This window comes from Centroberyx gerrardi, chromosome 5, assembly GCF_048128805.1.
Source record: "Centroberyx gerrardi isolate f3 chromosome 5, fCenGer3.hap1.cur.20231027, whole genome shotgun sequence".
Classification (NCBI taxonomy): Eukaryota; Metazoa; Chordata; class Actinopteri; order Beryciformes; family Berycidae; genus Centroberyx; species Centroberyx gerrardi.
This window is the reverse complement of record NC_136001.1, coordinates 3,188,652-3,202,205: the sequence shown is the minus strand read 5'-3', so window position 1 is coordinate 3,202,205 and position 13,554 is coordinate 3,188,652. Positions and strand designations below refer to the sequence as shown.

The following is a 13,554-nucleotide window of genomic DNA, read 5'->3' as shown; positions in this document are numbered from 1 at the left end:
AGATTAGATAAAATGAAATTGATAATCTCTGCGGGGAAGTTCAGTCCTTGCAGCAGCAAATAGCAATAGGATAATAGAGCAAATGGAGATTATATACACATTTGTAACCAACAATTCCACTATAACATATTAAGTAGAAACGTATGAATGAAAATGTGCAAAAATTCCAGCATTAACAGGGATCCATGTACAGTGGATCAATTGAAGGAGGTGAACATAATTGCATAGGCTACTGTTTCCTTGCATGATTTTGTAAATCCGAAAACACCAGTTAGTACAGAAGGTGGGTTGAGGAAAAGTTATGGTGAGACACTTTGAAAACTGAGATATTCAATTCTAAAATTGAGAATGGTTGTCAAATGACAAATTGCCTTTTAGTTTTAATGTTTTCCAATTGTTTGAAGTATACTGATGTTTACTGGCCAACGTTTTTGTGGAAAACTATTTATATGCAAATATGCAAATTAAAAGAGACCTGGCTGGTTTATTCTGGCCAGGTTCAGACAAGTTTTACTAATAGTAGAGTGGCACAGGACTGCTGGAAAGGCTGGCCATCTGGCCATTGGAGACAAGGTTTTAAGTGTTCCTTGGGGGTACAGTTGATAGTACCACAATACTACTGTTGACAGTAACAAACTAGCACTCCAAGCAATCTACTTTTACTAATCCAGGCACTAATTAAAGGGATGATAAGGAAGAGATTGTTGAGGACATGATTGAGGCACAGGAATGGAGAGACGGTGAGTCTAAACAAGACGGAAGGTGCACTCCAGTCAGTCGTCAAGGCAACTTGCAGTGTTATTATTATTACAGCAATTAATGATAATTAATGTGTATTAATGAAATAATAATCACATTAAATTTCAAGGTATTTTCTTCAATTTTTAATTCATTTATTCAATAATTCATGTTTTGAATTGGCTGCCAATAGCCACACACTTTGAAAATATGTATATGAAGTTTGATTGTTCTAGCATGAAATATTTAGGTTTGCACATCTTCGCTGTCAACTTCATTTGTGTGTCTTGGCCAAATGGTTACATGTATCAAAATTCTCTGGAATAGCCAAGATGTAGGCAGCTGGAATATGCTGTGTGTAAAATATGGTGGAGGTTGAGTCAATTTAGGAGAAATGAAGAAACAAGTGTTATTGCAAGATTGGCCGGATGGTGGCGCTGTGGAGCACCACCATAGCTTCACCCCACATTGCGTAGTGGGGGAGATTGGAAAGTTATGCACCAAATTTGATTGCTCTAGCATAAAGCAGTTAGGAATTTTGCCTCCCTTCCTGTTTGCACATCATAGTCAAGTTTCTGCATCACAGCCAAAAGTTAAAAGTGTCAAAATTCAGTGAAAGAGGCATGATGAATTCATTTTAAATATGTTGTGTGTGAAGTGAGTCAACTTTAATAAAAAAACAAAGGTCCTGTTGCAAATTTGGCCTGATGGTGGCGCTGTGTAGCATGATCAAATGTAGTCTGGTGCACTTTAGTGCCCATCCCAAACATGCGAAGTTTGGTTGCTCTGTAGCATCAAGCGTGTAGGAATTTTGCCTCACTTCCTGTTTGTGGTTCTTCGTCATCAAGTTTGTGTACCACAGCCAAATGGTTTGGATTTTCAAAATGCTGTGTGAAAGACACGGCATAAATGAAAACTAGTATGTGCAATGGATTTGAGCCAAGGAAAAGGAAAAATATAAAATTGATTCTATGCCATATGGTTCAGGAGTTATTGGCTAAAACGTAAAGTTGCTTGTTAGAGTGCCACCACCTGGCCAACTGGGCGTATATATACCGTATATATGTTTTTCGTTTTTATTTTTGGCTGAGTGGTGGGGGAGATTTGAAACCTATCCACCAAATTTGATTGCTCATTCACAGAGCTCCAGATTGTTTTAAGGTGGAAAAAGAAGAAGCGATGAAGAAAGCAATCTAATGCTATGCTAATAATAATAATAATGATAATAATAATAATAATAATAGGGATTTGTTACATATTTAATTATATCCAAAAAGTTATGGATCAGTCTATTGGTTTTTTTTTTAATAATTATAAATTGTAATTATTTTCAAAAGTACTCTCCTTCCATTCTCAAAATCAAAAATGTCTGGTGGTCTCACAGCTCAGGCAGAAATGACCACCAGCCAGAGTCCAGGCTTCCTGCGGCGTGCTTTTTAGTCGCTTCAAAGTGTTTTTTGGCAAGTTGGGGTGGGACTCAGAAGGAGGAGGTGGTCGAGAGGAAGGACAAGTGAGGAGAGGCGGTAATACATTCACACACACACACACACACACCCTCCCACTCTCTCTCTCTCTCTCGCTCTCTCTCGATGGAGATGGCTAAGCAGCACAGCTGAGCATCAGCCACTTCACCCGTCTCAGTCGGACACATTGTGCTCTCCTCGTGTTCTCTCCAGTCTCCGGCGCTGCCAAGCATCTGGATTGTGATACAGGCTTATCTTTGCCAAAGACAACACCTCTGCGCCAATGACTCTAATAGTGGACTTTACTCTTTTCTACTTGCCCAGGTCAGCCAGATGAACACACACAAACTAGAACTTACAGCCAAGGTAAGAATCACATCACACACATCCCTCACGATGCTGCTGGTTTGTTAAGAATCGCTGTAAATGTGCCTTCACTTATTCTGAATTACCTGGCTCTTGTAAAAATACTAAGTGCTAAGTTTGAATCATACTTTCAACAGTTCATCAGTTCGTCAGCTCTCACTCACCTCATGGCACTGACTCACTTGTGATAGCGTGAATTTCAGCAATTCCTTCTGTAACAGTCTATGCAGTGATAACTGAGGCAGCATGTGAGACGCACGTCTCGACAAACAGGCATACAAACAGAAGAGAGTGATTATTGCATGTGAAGGGATGAACATGGATTACAGATGTTGTTTCTGAAAAGTCCCAACAGATTTTTGTGAGAAGGAATGTGAATAGTTGGTTGCCATCTCCCCCTCTCTAAAGCCAGAACCGGGGAGTCAGGAATTTCTAAAGCATCCTCTATCACAGACTGAAAATGCTGTTCACAGTAGAGAAGTACGTTCTTTGACTTCCTTAATCAGTTGCCTCTTTTTCACACATTTCTGTTCAGTTTGACTCACAGCTCCCTTGTGCCTTGTCTTTGCGCAGCATGCTTGAGTTCTATGAAAACCTATGAATCACACGGTCTCTATGTATGACGGGAAGGTGGGTATGAGAAATGGACTAAGATGATGTTCAGAAGAATTGAGTCACACAGAAGCTGCAAGCTCACAGCAGACAGGATTTCTTGAAGAACATGTCTACTTTGTGATTTGGGAGAAACTGAGAATGAGATTCATGTTATGTTCTATTGTCCGGCACATGTTGATCTAAGAAATGTGTGTTGTATAGCAAAATGACTTTTTTAAGAATTTGTTTTGGTTATAGATAATTATGGAAAAACTTGAACTATGTTTTAGAAAGGGCAGTTTCCATATTGCTTGCTTCATTTCTAAAGCATGGGAAAAAAGGCAGGATATTCAGTTTGTGTGATATCTGAGTTTGCTGAATCTTTTCGTTTTTTTTATGATGTACAACCATGTAACTTATTGGTAATGTCATGTAAGTCCATATGGGCTGGGAACCTTGTGTTTTTCACAAAGATTAACTTTTCATACTTCTTCCAACCAGTGGCTGTTAATTAACTGAAGAGCAATACAAGGCTTCCAATATCATGTTTGGCTTTTGGCTCTGTGTGGCGGGGCATAACGTTGTGAGTTATGCCCCCGAAATTAGTTTCCATATTACCACTCTTGGTTTTATGGTATGTCAGGGATGGCGGGGATAAGTGCTGCCATTTGGGAAGTTCTCTCAGTAATGTTTACTACAGATCTGGTGACTACTTTGTTACGTTTTTACTAGGGGGCTGGCCAGAGAACAAGATGCAAGGAGCACAAATTACACACAGTAATCTGCTTTGCTTAGGAGGCTTAGATGGCAGGATGATTCATGAACAAAAAATACGATCAGTTGCTGCTGTCTGTGTGAAAGTTGAATCATCCCACTGCCAGTAAATCACCTTTTGGCTCAAATATTTTATACATTAAAAAGATGATTTTTGATTAGACTTTTCTCTCCTCACCTTGTTTGTCCTGCTCTGTCTCTTGCCTCATTCTGCGTTAGGAATATCTAGGCAACAATTGGCCTAATTAATCTCTATTATGAGTCAGCTAAACAAATCCTTGACTCAAATTAAAGTTAAAAAGTAGGATGATTCTCATGAAAAAGCACAATGATTCTATTGCTCTTTCACCTGCTTTAGGAGAAAGGATGCTGCTGATGTGTGACAACACAGGTCTCTGGTACAGCTTAGGGTGGCCTGCAATTGACATAAATAATAAAGTCACATTGTCACAATAGAGAGGAAGTGAAGAGGTAATACAGTATATCACCATGGAAAATACTGGAATAATAATATTGCTTCGTCATTTGCTATTTTGGCTTGAGAACAAGGCTTTTTAGCCTTTGTAGCTGAAATGTGGTGTGACTTGGGGTGGGCTTGAAATGGATGGATGAGTACGGACAAGAAAGGCCTGTGAGTTTTAAAGGCAGAAATCTCACCATCTGGCCAAGTAATCATTCAATCATTGTTGAATACCGGTATGTATAATCCTTTCATGGCTGAGAGTTTTCTACAGTCATTGATCAATAACCCTATCAAACTCCTGCAGTTATTATGGTCATTTTGAGATATGGCACAGTAAAAAATCTTACTTAATGCACCTTTAACATCTTAACACCTTCTATCTTAGCAGCAGTGCTACATTACAGACAGCATACGGCAAATACCCAGGTAGTCCTCTTAAATTGTACTATTTATATGTTGGTTGTTTTAATTGCTGTGCAAGTGAAGCCTGTACTGTTGCATGGTTACTGTGGTCACTTGGATAGCTGAAGCATCCAAGTGAGGCCACAACTGTAACAGGCACTGAGAAGTTAATTATAAATTAGACCAGGCAGGAGCTTACAAACCAGTAAAGAATACCAACTGTACGTCTGTGAGAACAGGAAGGTTAAGAGAGGCCTCCACAGTGAAGTAGGGTTTCTGAGGGACATTACACTCTCATAGAACCGTTCGATTTGGCTTTCCTTGCACAAGTCTATGTTTCAATAAGATATTTTCGCCCAGATGTTTTCATTTAGTCTTTCACCATAGAGAGCATGCATGCAATGAGTGCATTCACTTGAAAGATCTCTTCATAAGTTCATAAGCTTACTAATCAAGCCAGTGAAAGTAATTTCTCCAGTGTATGAGGTATCATCCAGTGTTGAGGACATGTATGGGGACATAATTAGTCAGCTAGCAAGGACTAGTTACTAAAATCTGAACGTAATCCAACACCAATTACTATTTACTATTTAGATGAACTGTGGTTCCTTATTGCTTAGGACATCTCTTTTGTTGTTGGCCCATTGAAAAGGTGAGTACTATGCACCATGAAGAGTTTGGTATTTATTTACTTAATGCATATATTGTTTATTTAAGCTAACTTTCAAGAAATATTTCACACAACCCTCCTGAGAGAAATCCTCAATATACATGGCAAAGGCACAATTGTTATGGTTGTAATAAAGTCAGAGAAGCCATCAGATGTGAATTCAAGGCATTGCTCCTCTAATGTAGTAATTTAAGTCGTATTCACACCTACTCAGCCATAGGTCTATTTGTACAGTAGGAAAGGGACCAGATCAAGGGCCACTTTTTAATTATTTCAGCTTCTTCTATTAGTCATGAAGTAATCTGGAATGTAACTGTAATCCCTGAAAGAGTAATTTGCATCAGTGATGTAACCTGGCTATGAGATAGTGGAGCTGCAGCAACCTTCCATTTACCTCAGCTGAACCTCACCCTTACACTTCACTTATGTTGCCACGTATGTTATCTTTGAAGGAATATCACTAACATCAGCGACCACCCACATGGTTGACAAGGAATGCAATGTTAAATACTAAATGTTTAAACTGTCTATGCCTCTGCCTTTTCTCTCAATTGCCATTGTTGATCATACAAGCAAGCCTCTGTGGTAAGCAGTGGTTAAATTAGGGCTCCATAAAAATTCTGTTTCCGTGGATTGAGTTTCATCCCACAGTGGTTGGATCATCTATTTTTTGTTTTTTAAATTCAGTTGGCTTTAATACATTGGAAACGCTTACAAAAAGCAAAACAGAGGGAATTATATCCCTGTCTCTTTCCCTTCTTTTCTTTTTTTGGACTCAGAAAATCAACTTGTATCTTGTGAGGAAGTTAACTTTCGGTCTGTGGTAATATACATAGCTGGTGTAGAAGTCATCTACGGTTTCATAGTCATTCCAGTGGAAACACTAGTGGTCTGAACATTGGTTAAATCTCATTCCAGCTCTGGATGCTCAACCCACCCCCTCACTTTCCCCTTCCCACACTGTTCCCTCCCTCTCTCCTTACATGTTGCCCATTTTAAATGCTCATTTAGGGGATGGGCTTGAATATGTATGGTATGCATGATAACCCTTTTTCCTTTTGTCTTATTCAACTCCAGGCCCGGCATCTGTGCTTCCTGCTCCTCCTTTGCTTGCGCCTGGCGTGGGGTGGTGTCCCTGGTCCATGTCGACACTCGGTAACAAAGGATCAACTCCTGAGCCTCAATCGCCTGGTGAGAGCTCACCCATACAACATGCCCTTTGGGGACCCCACATAGGAAGGTCAGAGAATCATGATGCCACTGTAGCCCAAAGCATCGCATGGAGTCAGCTTACCAGTGTGCATCAGACAATAGCTCATTAGAAAACAAAGCCACAGCTAGTCAAAAGCATGGACAAAACATACATTTTGCCATTGTAATCAGGCCTGAGAGCTGGTAGACATGATCGACTTTAAAAATCTTTTTCATGACACATCATTTGACCATTCTCAAATTTGCGTTAAGGTCCAAAGATAAAGGAGTTCAATTATAGCTATTCTTTTAGTTTTGTTGGATAAGTTTCAATCACTGATCCAAGTCACTGGGCTTCTGTCAGTCTTCTGTCTTGCTCTGTATTGCTTTAAATTTGTTTTTATAAGACATTCAGTGACATAGATTTGGCTTTTTAAGAGGCTTTTTTGAAATGATAAATGAAAACATTAACGCTGGGTCGCATCATCACGGTTTCATTTATTCTAAGACCGAGGTCAAGAAAACAGACGACACCAACTCAAAGCTTGTTGGAAGAATATGAAAATGAAAGAATTACCTTTATACTCAACTGCTGAGTCTTGTGCTTGGGCTGAGTCTGTCCCTTACCTTTTTGCAAGGACCTCTCTCATTTTCCTCTATCCACCTCAAAAATGCTGCTATTATGAAAATTAAACCACTTCAACTGTTAATTTAAAGTTAATATTATCAAAGTTTATATTGGAGTTTAAGGTTTTGGAGCAACATGATCATAGTTAATTTAGGTTTAAAGTAAAAACTAGATTTAAAGGGTTTAATTTAAAATTGCTAAATCTTAAACTAGGTTTAAAGTTTGTTGCAACAAAATTGTGAGTGAGTTTAAACCTTGTTGGTGCGACCCACTCTTTAGCCTCTTTAGCAAACTGGCCTTTGACTGTGGCTTTGAACTGATCCTCTCAACTTCCTCATGTTTACTTCACAGATTGACAACCAGTTGGACAATGGCTGTTCAATAATCTATTCGTTCACAGAGCGCCAGAGTTTGGTGAGTAGATGTAGATGTCTTGATGTCTCTGTAGTGCATCTTTCACATGAGTTGCTCTATGCGGATCACAACAAGAAAATCATCCAGCAAACATAAATTAAAGCAGCCATTGTTGCCATTGAGGTTCAGTATGTGCAGACATGCTGGAACACTCATGCGTGGCAATGCACTCAGTTCAGAGGCTCAGTCCATTTTCCATCCTGCAGTCAAATCTCATGTTATGTCTTTAAGGAAACAAATTCCGACTAAAGGATGCCTGGTTGCTTTGTGGATGGCCTGGGGAATGATTCTTGAATTCTACATAAGACACACATTGCATTAAACATCATGTAACAAGATACAACAACATTAAGCCGGATATAACATGATAACATCAATTCAAAGGAATTTAATGAAAGACAGACTATACAATACCATAGGAATAAAATGTCAAGCAAGAGATGATGACAAGCAAATGACAAAGTAGTGTGCAAGGTCATACAAAGCTTTTTTTTTCACATTATAATATAGATGGCAGCCTTAAAGTGATGTTGAACTTTGGTAGTACCTTGGATTGTGTAGCTTCTTGGACATGATATAGCCCCAAAATCTGCAATTCTCTGTTATCTGTTGCTTCCGTCCCGATGTGAAAACTAAAGTGAAACTTGCACGTAACTGTAACTTGATAACACGTCTTCTGCTGCCCTACAAACTTTAACGGTAGGTAACGTTATTACCTTGTGGTATTTGAGTTAGTGGAATTAGGTAATTTAACCGATAACCGTGTCACAATGCTTCATTGAATTGAACTGAATTGAATCTGTAAGTGTAAATAGTATTTGCACTATGTTCATTCCATATCTCATGTGAAGGGAATTCGTTTTTGCATTTAGTTTCTGCATGCTCAGCAGCCCACATAAATAGAGCTGAATGGGAGGATGAACCTGACAAGACCAGGCTGCAGTAACTAACTGACTAACCAGCTGGCAGACTGGAGAAAAATAGTGACATTTTGTTTGATCCAATAAAATATTGAGCTCAACATCTTTAAATGAAACATCTGAAAAGCCAATTTGCGTTTGGAAAGTTTTTAACTGTAGCTTGTAGGCGTCTAACAATGACGCTATCGGTCAATCTAAGTCAAGTGTCAATCAAAGCCAACACTCCAGTGTCCATCTGGCCACTATGGTAGTCAGATCGCTACCACACAGCTGCCTGATTTTTGCTGTCTTTGATATGATCAATCACTCCTTTAACCAAACCTATCACATATCCTACCTTTCTTCCTCTTTTGAAAATGTGAAGAACAACCATATAACCTGTCTTGTCTTTTCCTGAGACTGTGTTTCCTGGCTCTACCTTGCCTCCTCTGACCTAGACCCAGGACTGACCGATTAAAATCATCCATAACATATTCCTTTAGTTCAACTTAAACTACATGACAGTGATTGACAGGTGATTGACAGTGGTCTAAGGCTTGTACCATGTAAACGTGATGTCCTGGGCTTGAATCTGGCTTGGGACCTTGTCACCAAGTCATCACGCTCTCTCTCCCAGTCTTTCCTGTCTCTCTCTACCTTGTACAATCCAATAAAAGGTGAAAATGTCCAAAAAATCGAATCTCTCTTTATCTTAATAAAGTAAAAATAAATAAAAACTTTTGATGACTAAAAGTTCTATATTCATACTTTGGATATACATGTATACTAAAACTATATGTAATTTATGCTAAAATGTTAGCATGCCCACTGGACAGAGCTATGTACCAGAGTGATTATTTTGATGCCAGTCCTCTTGTCAGATATTGGGTAAGGTGACCAATGGGCCAAACTACCGGAAAGTCGTAGCAGTCATTTAAGTTTAACAGGTAATGCTTTATTTTCTGGGTCCACAATTTCCTAACAATTAACTAGAAAGGAACTGTTAATTTCTTGGGAAGTTTCCTGGAAAGAACCATGAAATGATGTAGTAGTTATATGGAAAATGTAACCAGTCTCCTGGAAAGAACTGCAAAACTATAAACTATTTACTGGAAAAATAATAGGCAGAGGTCAATTGGGTAAACCAAGTCATTATTGATATAATTTTATAATATAGTTATTTGTTGAATTCCATAACTACTGCATCATTTCATGGTTCTGTCTTTGAAACTCCAAAAGAAATTACCAGGTACTTACAAACTACCAAATACCATTGAACTGTTTCTCTATTTTCCCTATAATTAGTACATAATGTAATGTTTCTTTCCAGGAAACTTTCCAGGAAAGTTTCAGAAGTCTGGAACAGTTGCAAATTTGCCAGGAAGAGGAAACATGTGGATATTGTTCCACGCACAGTGAGGAAGATGGTGAGGGAGGCAAAGAAGAACCCACAGTGTCAGAACTGCAAAGTATAGTGGAATATTGGGAATATCAAGTTTCAAAATTAACTGTTGGATAACACCTCCATGTCAACAAGCTCTTTGGAAGGGTTGCACAACCCATAAATTGAAGAGGCCAAAATTTAACTTTTTGGCCATGCACACCATTGACAAAAGACAACTGCATACAAATAAAAGCAGCTGATCCCCACAGTAAAATATGATGGTGATTGATGCTTTGGGGCTGTTTTGCTGCTAGTGGTCCAGGGGCTATTGTTAAAATCGATGACATAATGAATTCCACTAAGTACCAGGATATTCCTGGCCCAAATCCTGGTTGCCTCTGCCAGGAGGCTGAGACTTGGCCGTAGATGGACCTTTTAACAACACAATGACCCCAAACATCCATCAAAATCAACGCTGAAATGGTTGCGGGAACACAAAATCAATGTTTTGCAATGGCCATCTCAGTCTCCGGACTTGAACCCTATTGAAAGCCTGTGGTCTGAAATGAAGAGGGCAGTCCAGAAGCTCAAACCTAAGAATATCAGGGATCTTGAAATTTCCTGCATAGAGGAGTGGTCCAAAATCCCTCCAAAAGTGTTATCCAACCTTGTCAGACATTACAGGAAGAGGCTCAGTGCTGTTCTCCTCTTCAGGGGAGGCTTCACCAAATATTAATCGTAGGGGTGGCAATAATTTTGAAAACCTATTTTGCTGAAAAAAATGAAAATAAAAAAATATTGTGCTAAAATATAGTATAGTATACGGCTCCCCCATGTTTGAGCCCAAAATGTGACTCATTGTATGTGTTCATAATTCTGGAGTTGACTGTATATAACTAAGTCCAGGAGAATCATATAAAGCTGTCATTTAGAGTTAAGATATTTTAGGCAATGATGTAAAGCAATGATTCTCAACCTTTTTCATATCAAGGACCCTAATTCCAACCCGGTCTCTTCAATCTGCGTACAAATAACACGACTTTACACTTTCAAATTGCGTGCAGTGCATATGCCAAAGTCCAATTTTGCGTGCAGGTGATACGCCAATCCTTCCCATTAACTTCTGTGGAGAGCAGATGGGTCCAAATACCACGCATCACCTTGAACGGTCCAACTTGGTTAAGGTTTGGGTTAAGGTTATGGTTAGGCAGCTAAAACAACTTGGTTAAGGTTAGAGAAATGGTTTGGTCATGGTTAAATAAGGAAAACGTTCGTTAAAAATTTAGATATGATTTTGTCCAGAATTCCATGACTATCTGTATTGTAGGTAGAATGATAACAGTGAAACTATGATCAAAACAGTCATTCTTCTACATTCTCTAATTGTGATTGTGTTAACTTCTTGTAAATGAAATAATGGTGAAGTTTAACAATTCATCAGTTTGCGGGGGACCCCCTGGAACCCTCTCAAGGACTCCTGGTGGTCCCCGGACCCCACGTTGAGAACCACTAATATAAAGGATGCGGTCATAAGAGCACATTGATGGTCTCAGTAATTCATCGTTTCAGTTTGGTAGTGTACAAGGAAAAAACAGACTATTCTACACACCTTTCATGTGTGTAATACTCACTAAGAATGTGTTTTGGGTAAATACAGTTCAAACATTCCCCAAAGTCACTCCAAACAGGCTGATATGAGATCAGTTTTGCAACTTCCACCTATGTAATGCATGCCAGTTGATGGTGGCCAGAGGTGAATTCTGATAAAACCACACACACAAAAGTCAAAAGCAGAACACTTTAGTGTGAGGGTGTGATTTTTGTTTGACTCAAAAACGCAGTTTGCCTTTGAAGATAAATCACCATTTGGTAGTGTGAGTGATAAATGATGAATGGCAGTGGTGATGAATGATAAAACAGGGCTTATTTTTTAAGATGTAACTGTAATGATCCTGGTCTGAAAATCGGGTAACTTGGCTTGGTTTATCAAACCAATGCTCTTTTAATGAAATCATCTTTGAGTTTACCCCTTCATTTTTAATTTACATAGATTTTTTTTTGTGCATTTTTTATTAGTAATAACATTGTTACCTCACCTCCTACACACCAGACATCTTCCTCTTTCCTTCTTTGTTTCTCCGTGGCTTCACTCCTTTAATCCATACAGGCGCAAGCAAACACAGAAATGAATACAAATGCCAACATCCACTCAAAGAAACTGATCTGCATTTTAACATACCTATTTGTATTTTGTTAAAAAAGACTGCATAATACTTATATGCTAAGGTGCAGAGGTACTTCTAAAGCTGATCTTCAACTTTTTGTGTTATAGAGTAAAGTCTGTTACATCAAAACAGCCTTTCCACAAATCCTGGAGCTTCTGAACACACATTTCCAGTATGCCAGGAAGTCGGACAATAGAAGATATGTCAACACCCTGAAGAAGGTTATCTACAATCTCTACTCTCAAAGATGCATACCTGAGATCAATGAAGAGATTGAGGTAAGCTTACAGTTCAATAAAAATTATTTATTTAAACCTGCAATAAGCGATATCAGACTGTATAACCAATCCTGAAACTAATTTAATAGAGATTCCACTGAGACATAATGATATAAACCAATATCCACACAGCAGTTAGCTGTGTTGCTGTTTTCACATCTTTTCTAAAGCTTGTTGTCAAATTCTGCTCCTGAACGAAGCTCCTCCCGGCCCATTCAGTAGCTCTTCATTTTTTTAAAACTAGCTTTTCACCTCCCTAGCTGTTTAAAAGCGTCGCTCACCCCCTCCTATTCCTGAAAAAAGAATCTCATAATGGCGGAATTGATGAAGCGAGGGAGTAAACTTGTTAAACTACTAAACTTGCTACCTACCTCTTCACTTGTCATTGTGGGACATGTAACCTTCAGCGGGAGAAAGTTCTGGTAAAGCGAGACCGGTAACCGGCGAGACTTATGAGCAGGTACGTTTAGCTTAGCTATTAGCGTTTAGCATTCCGTTTGTCCTTCGTAGGCCTCCATAGGGTAACTTCAGGTTTCAGTGTCTTGATCAAGAGCACTTTGACAAGACACACTGGCTGTTGCAGGGATTGAACCTGCAACCTTTTGGTTGCTGGATGGTCTCTCCATCCATTAAGCCACATAGATGATCCTTTACCTGACAAACATCCTGATGGGGATTGCAACATTGTCAATTAATATAATTGTTGGGAGCAACGAGAGTCGATGCCTGTGGTGTACACAGTTTGGCTCAGCACAAAAAAAAATGATATGTGCATAAGGACTATTTAACTGTTAGATGTAACAATCCAAACAAAAACCCACATCCATACAGTACATTCATTCAACCACCCATACATAATGGGACTTCCAAAATCTTGAGTAACAGATGAACAGATAGAGGTATAGATGGATGACTGGAAAAACAATTATCTGGGTTCAATTATAAGGGATAGCACATTAAAGTACAACCCCTGCCTTAAATGGTTTTCCATGTCACAGAAACAAACCAAACATGCAAAGAAAACATTATATCACATTAAAATTCAAGAAAAAGCACAAGCCCCTT

General features: G+C 38.9%; 1 protein-coding gene across 1 annotated transcript in view; it reads left to right on the top strand.

The window, feature by feature from the left end:
- The first annotated feature begins 2,492 nt into the window (after nt 1-2,492).
- The window catches only part of csf1a (colony stimulating factor 1a (macrophage)), a 45,048-nt gene continuing 33,986 nt past the window's right edge, over nt 2,493-13,554 (top strand). Inside the window, exons 1-4 of the mRNA XM_078283488.1 lie at nt 2,493-2,567; nt 6,548-6,661; nt 7,641-7,703; nt 12,319-12,489. Coding sequence (XP_078139614.1) covers nt 2,535-2,567; nt 6,548-6,661; nt 7,641-7,703; nt 12,319-12,489 — 381 coding nt within the window. The 5' untranslated portion in view covers nt 2,493-2,534. The remainder of the gene's footprint in view (nt 2,568-6,547; nt 6,662-7,640; nt 7,704-12,318; nt 12,490-13,554) is intronic.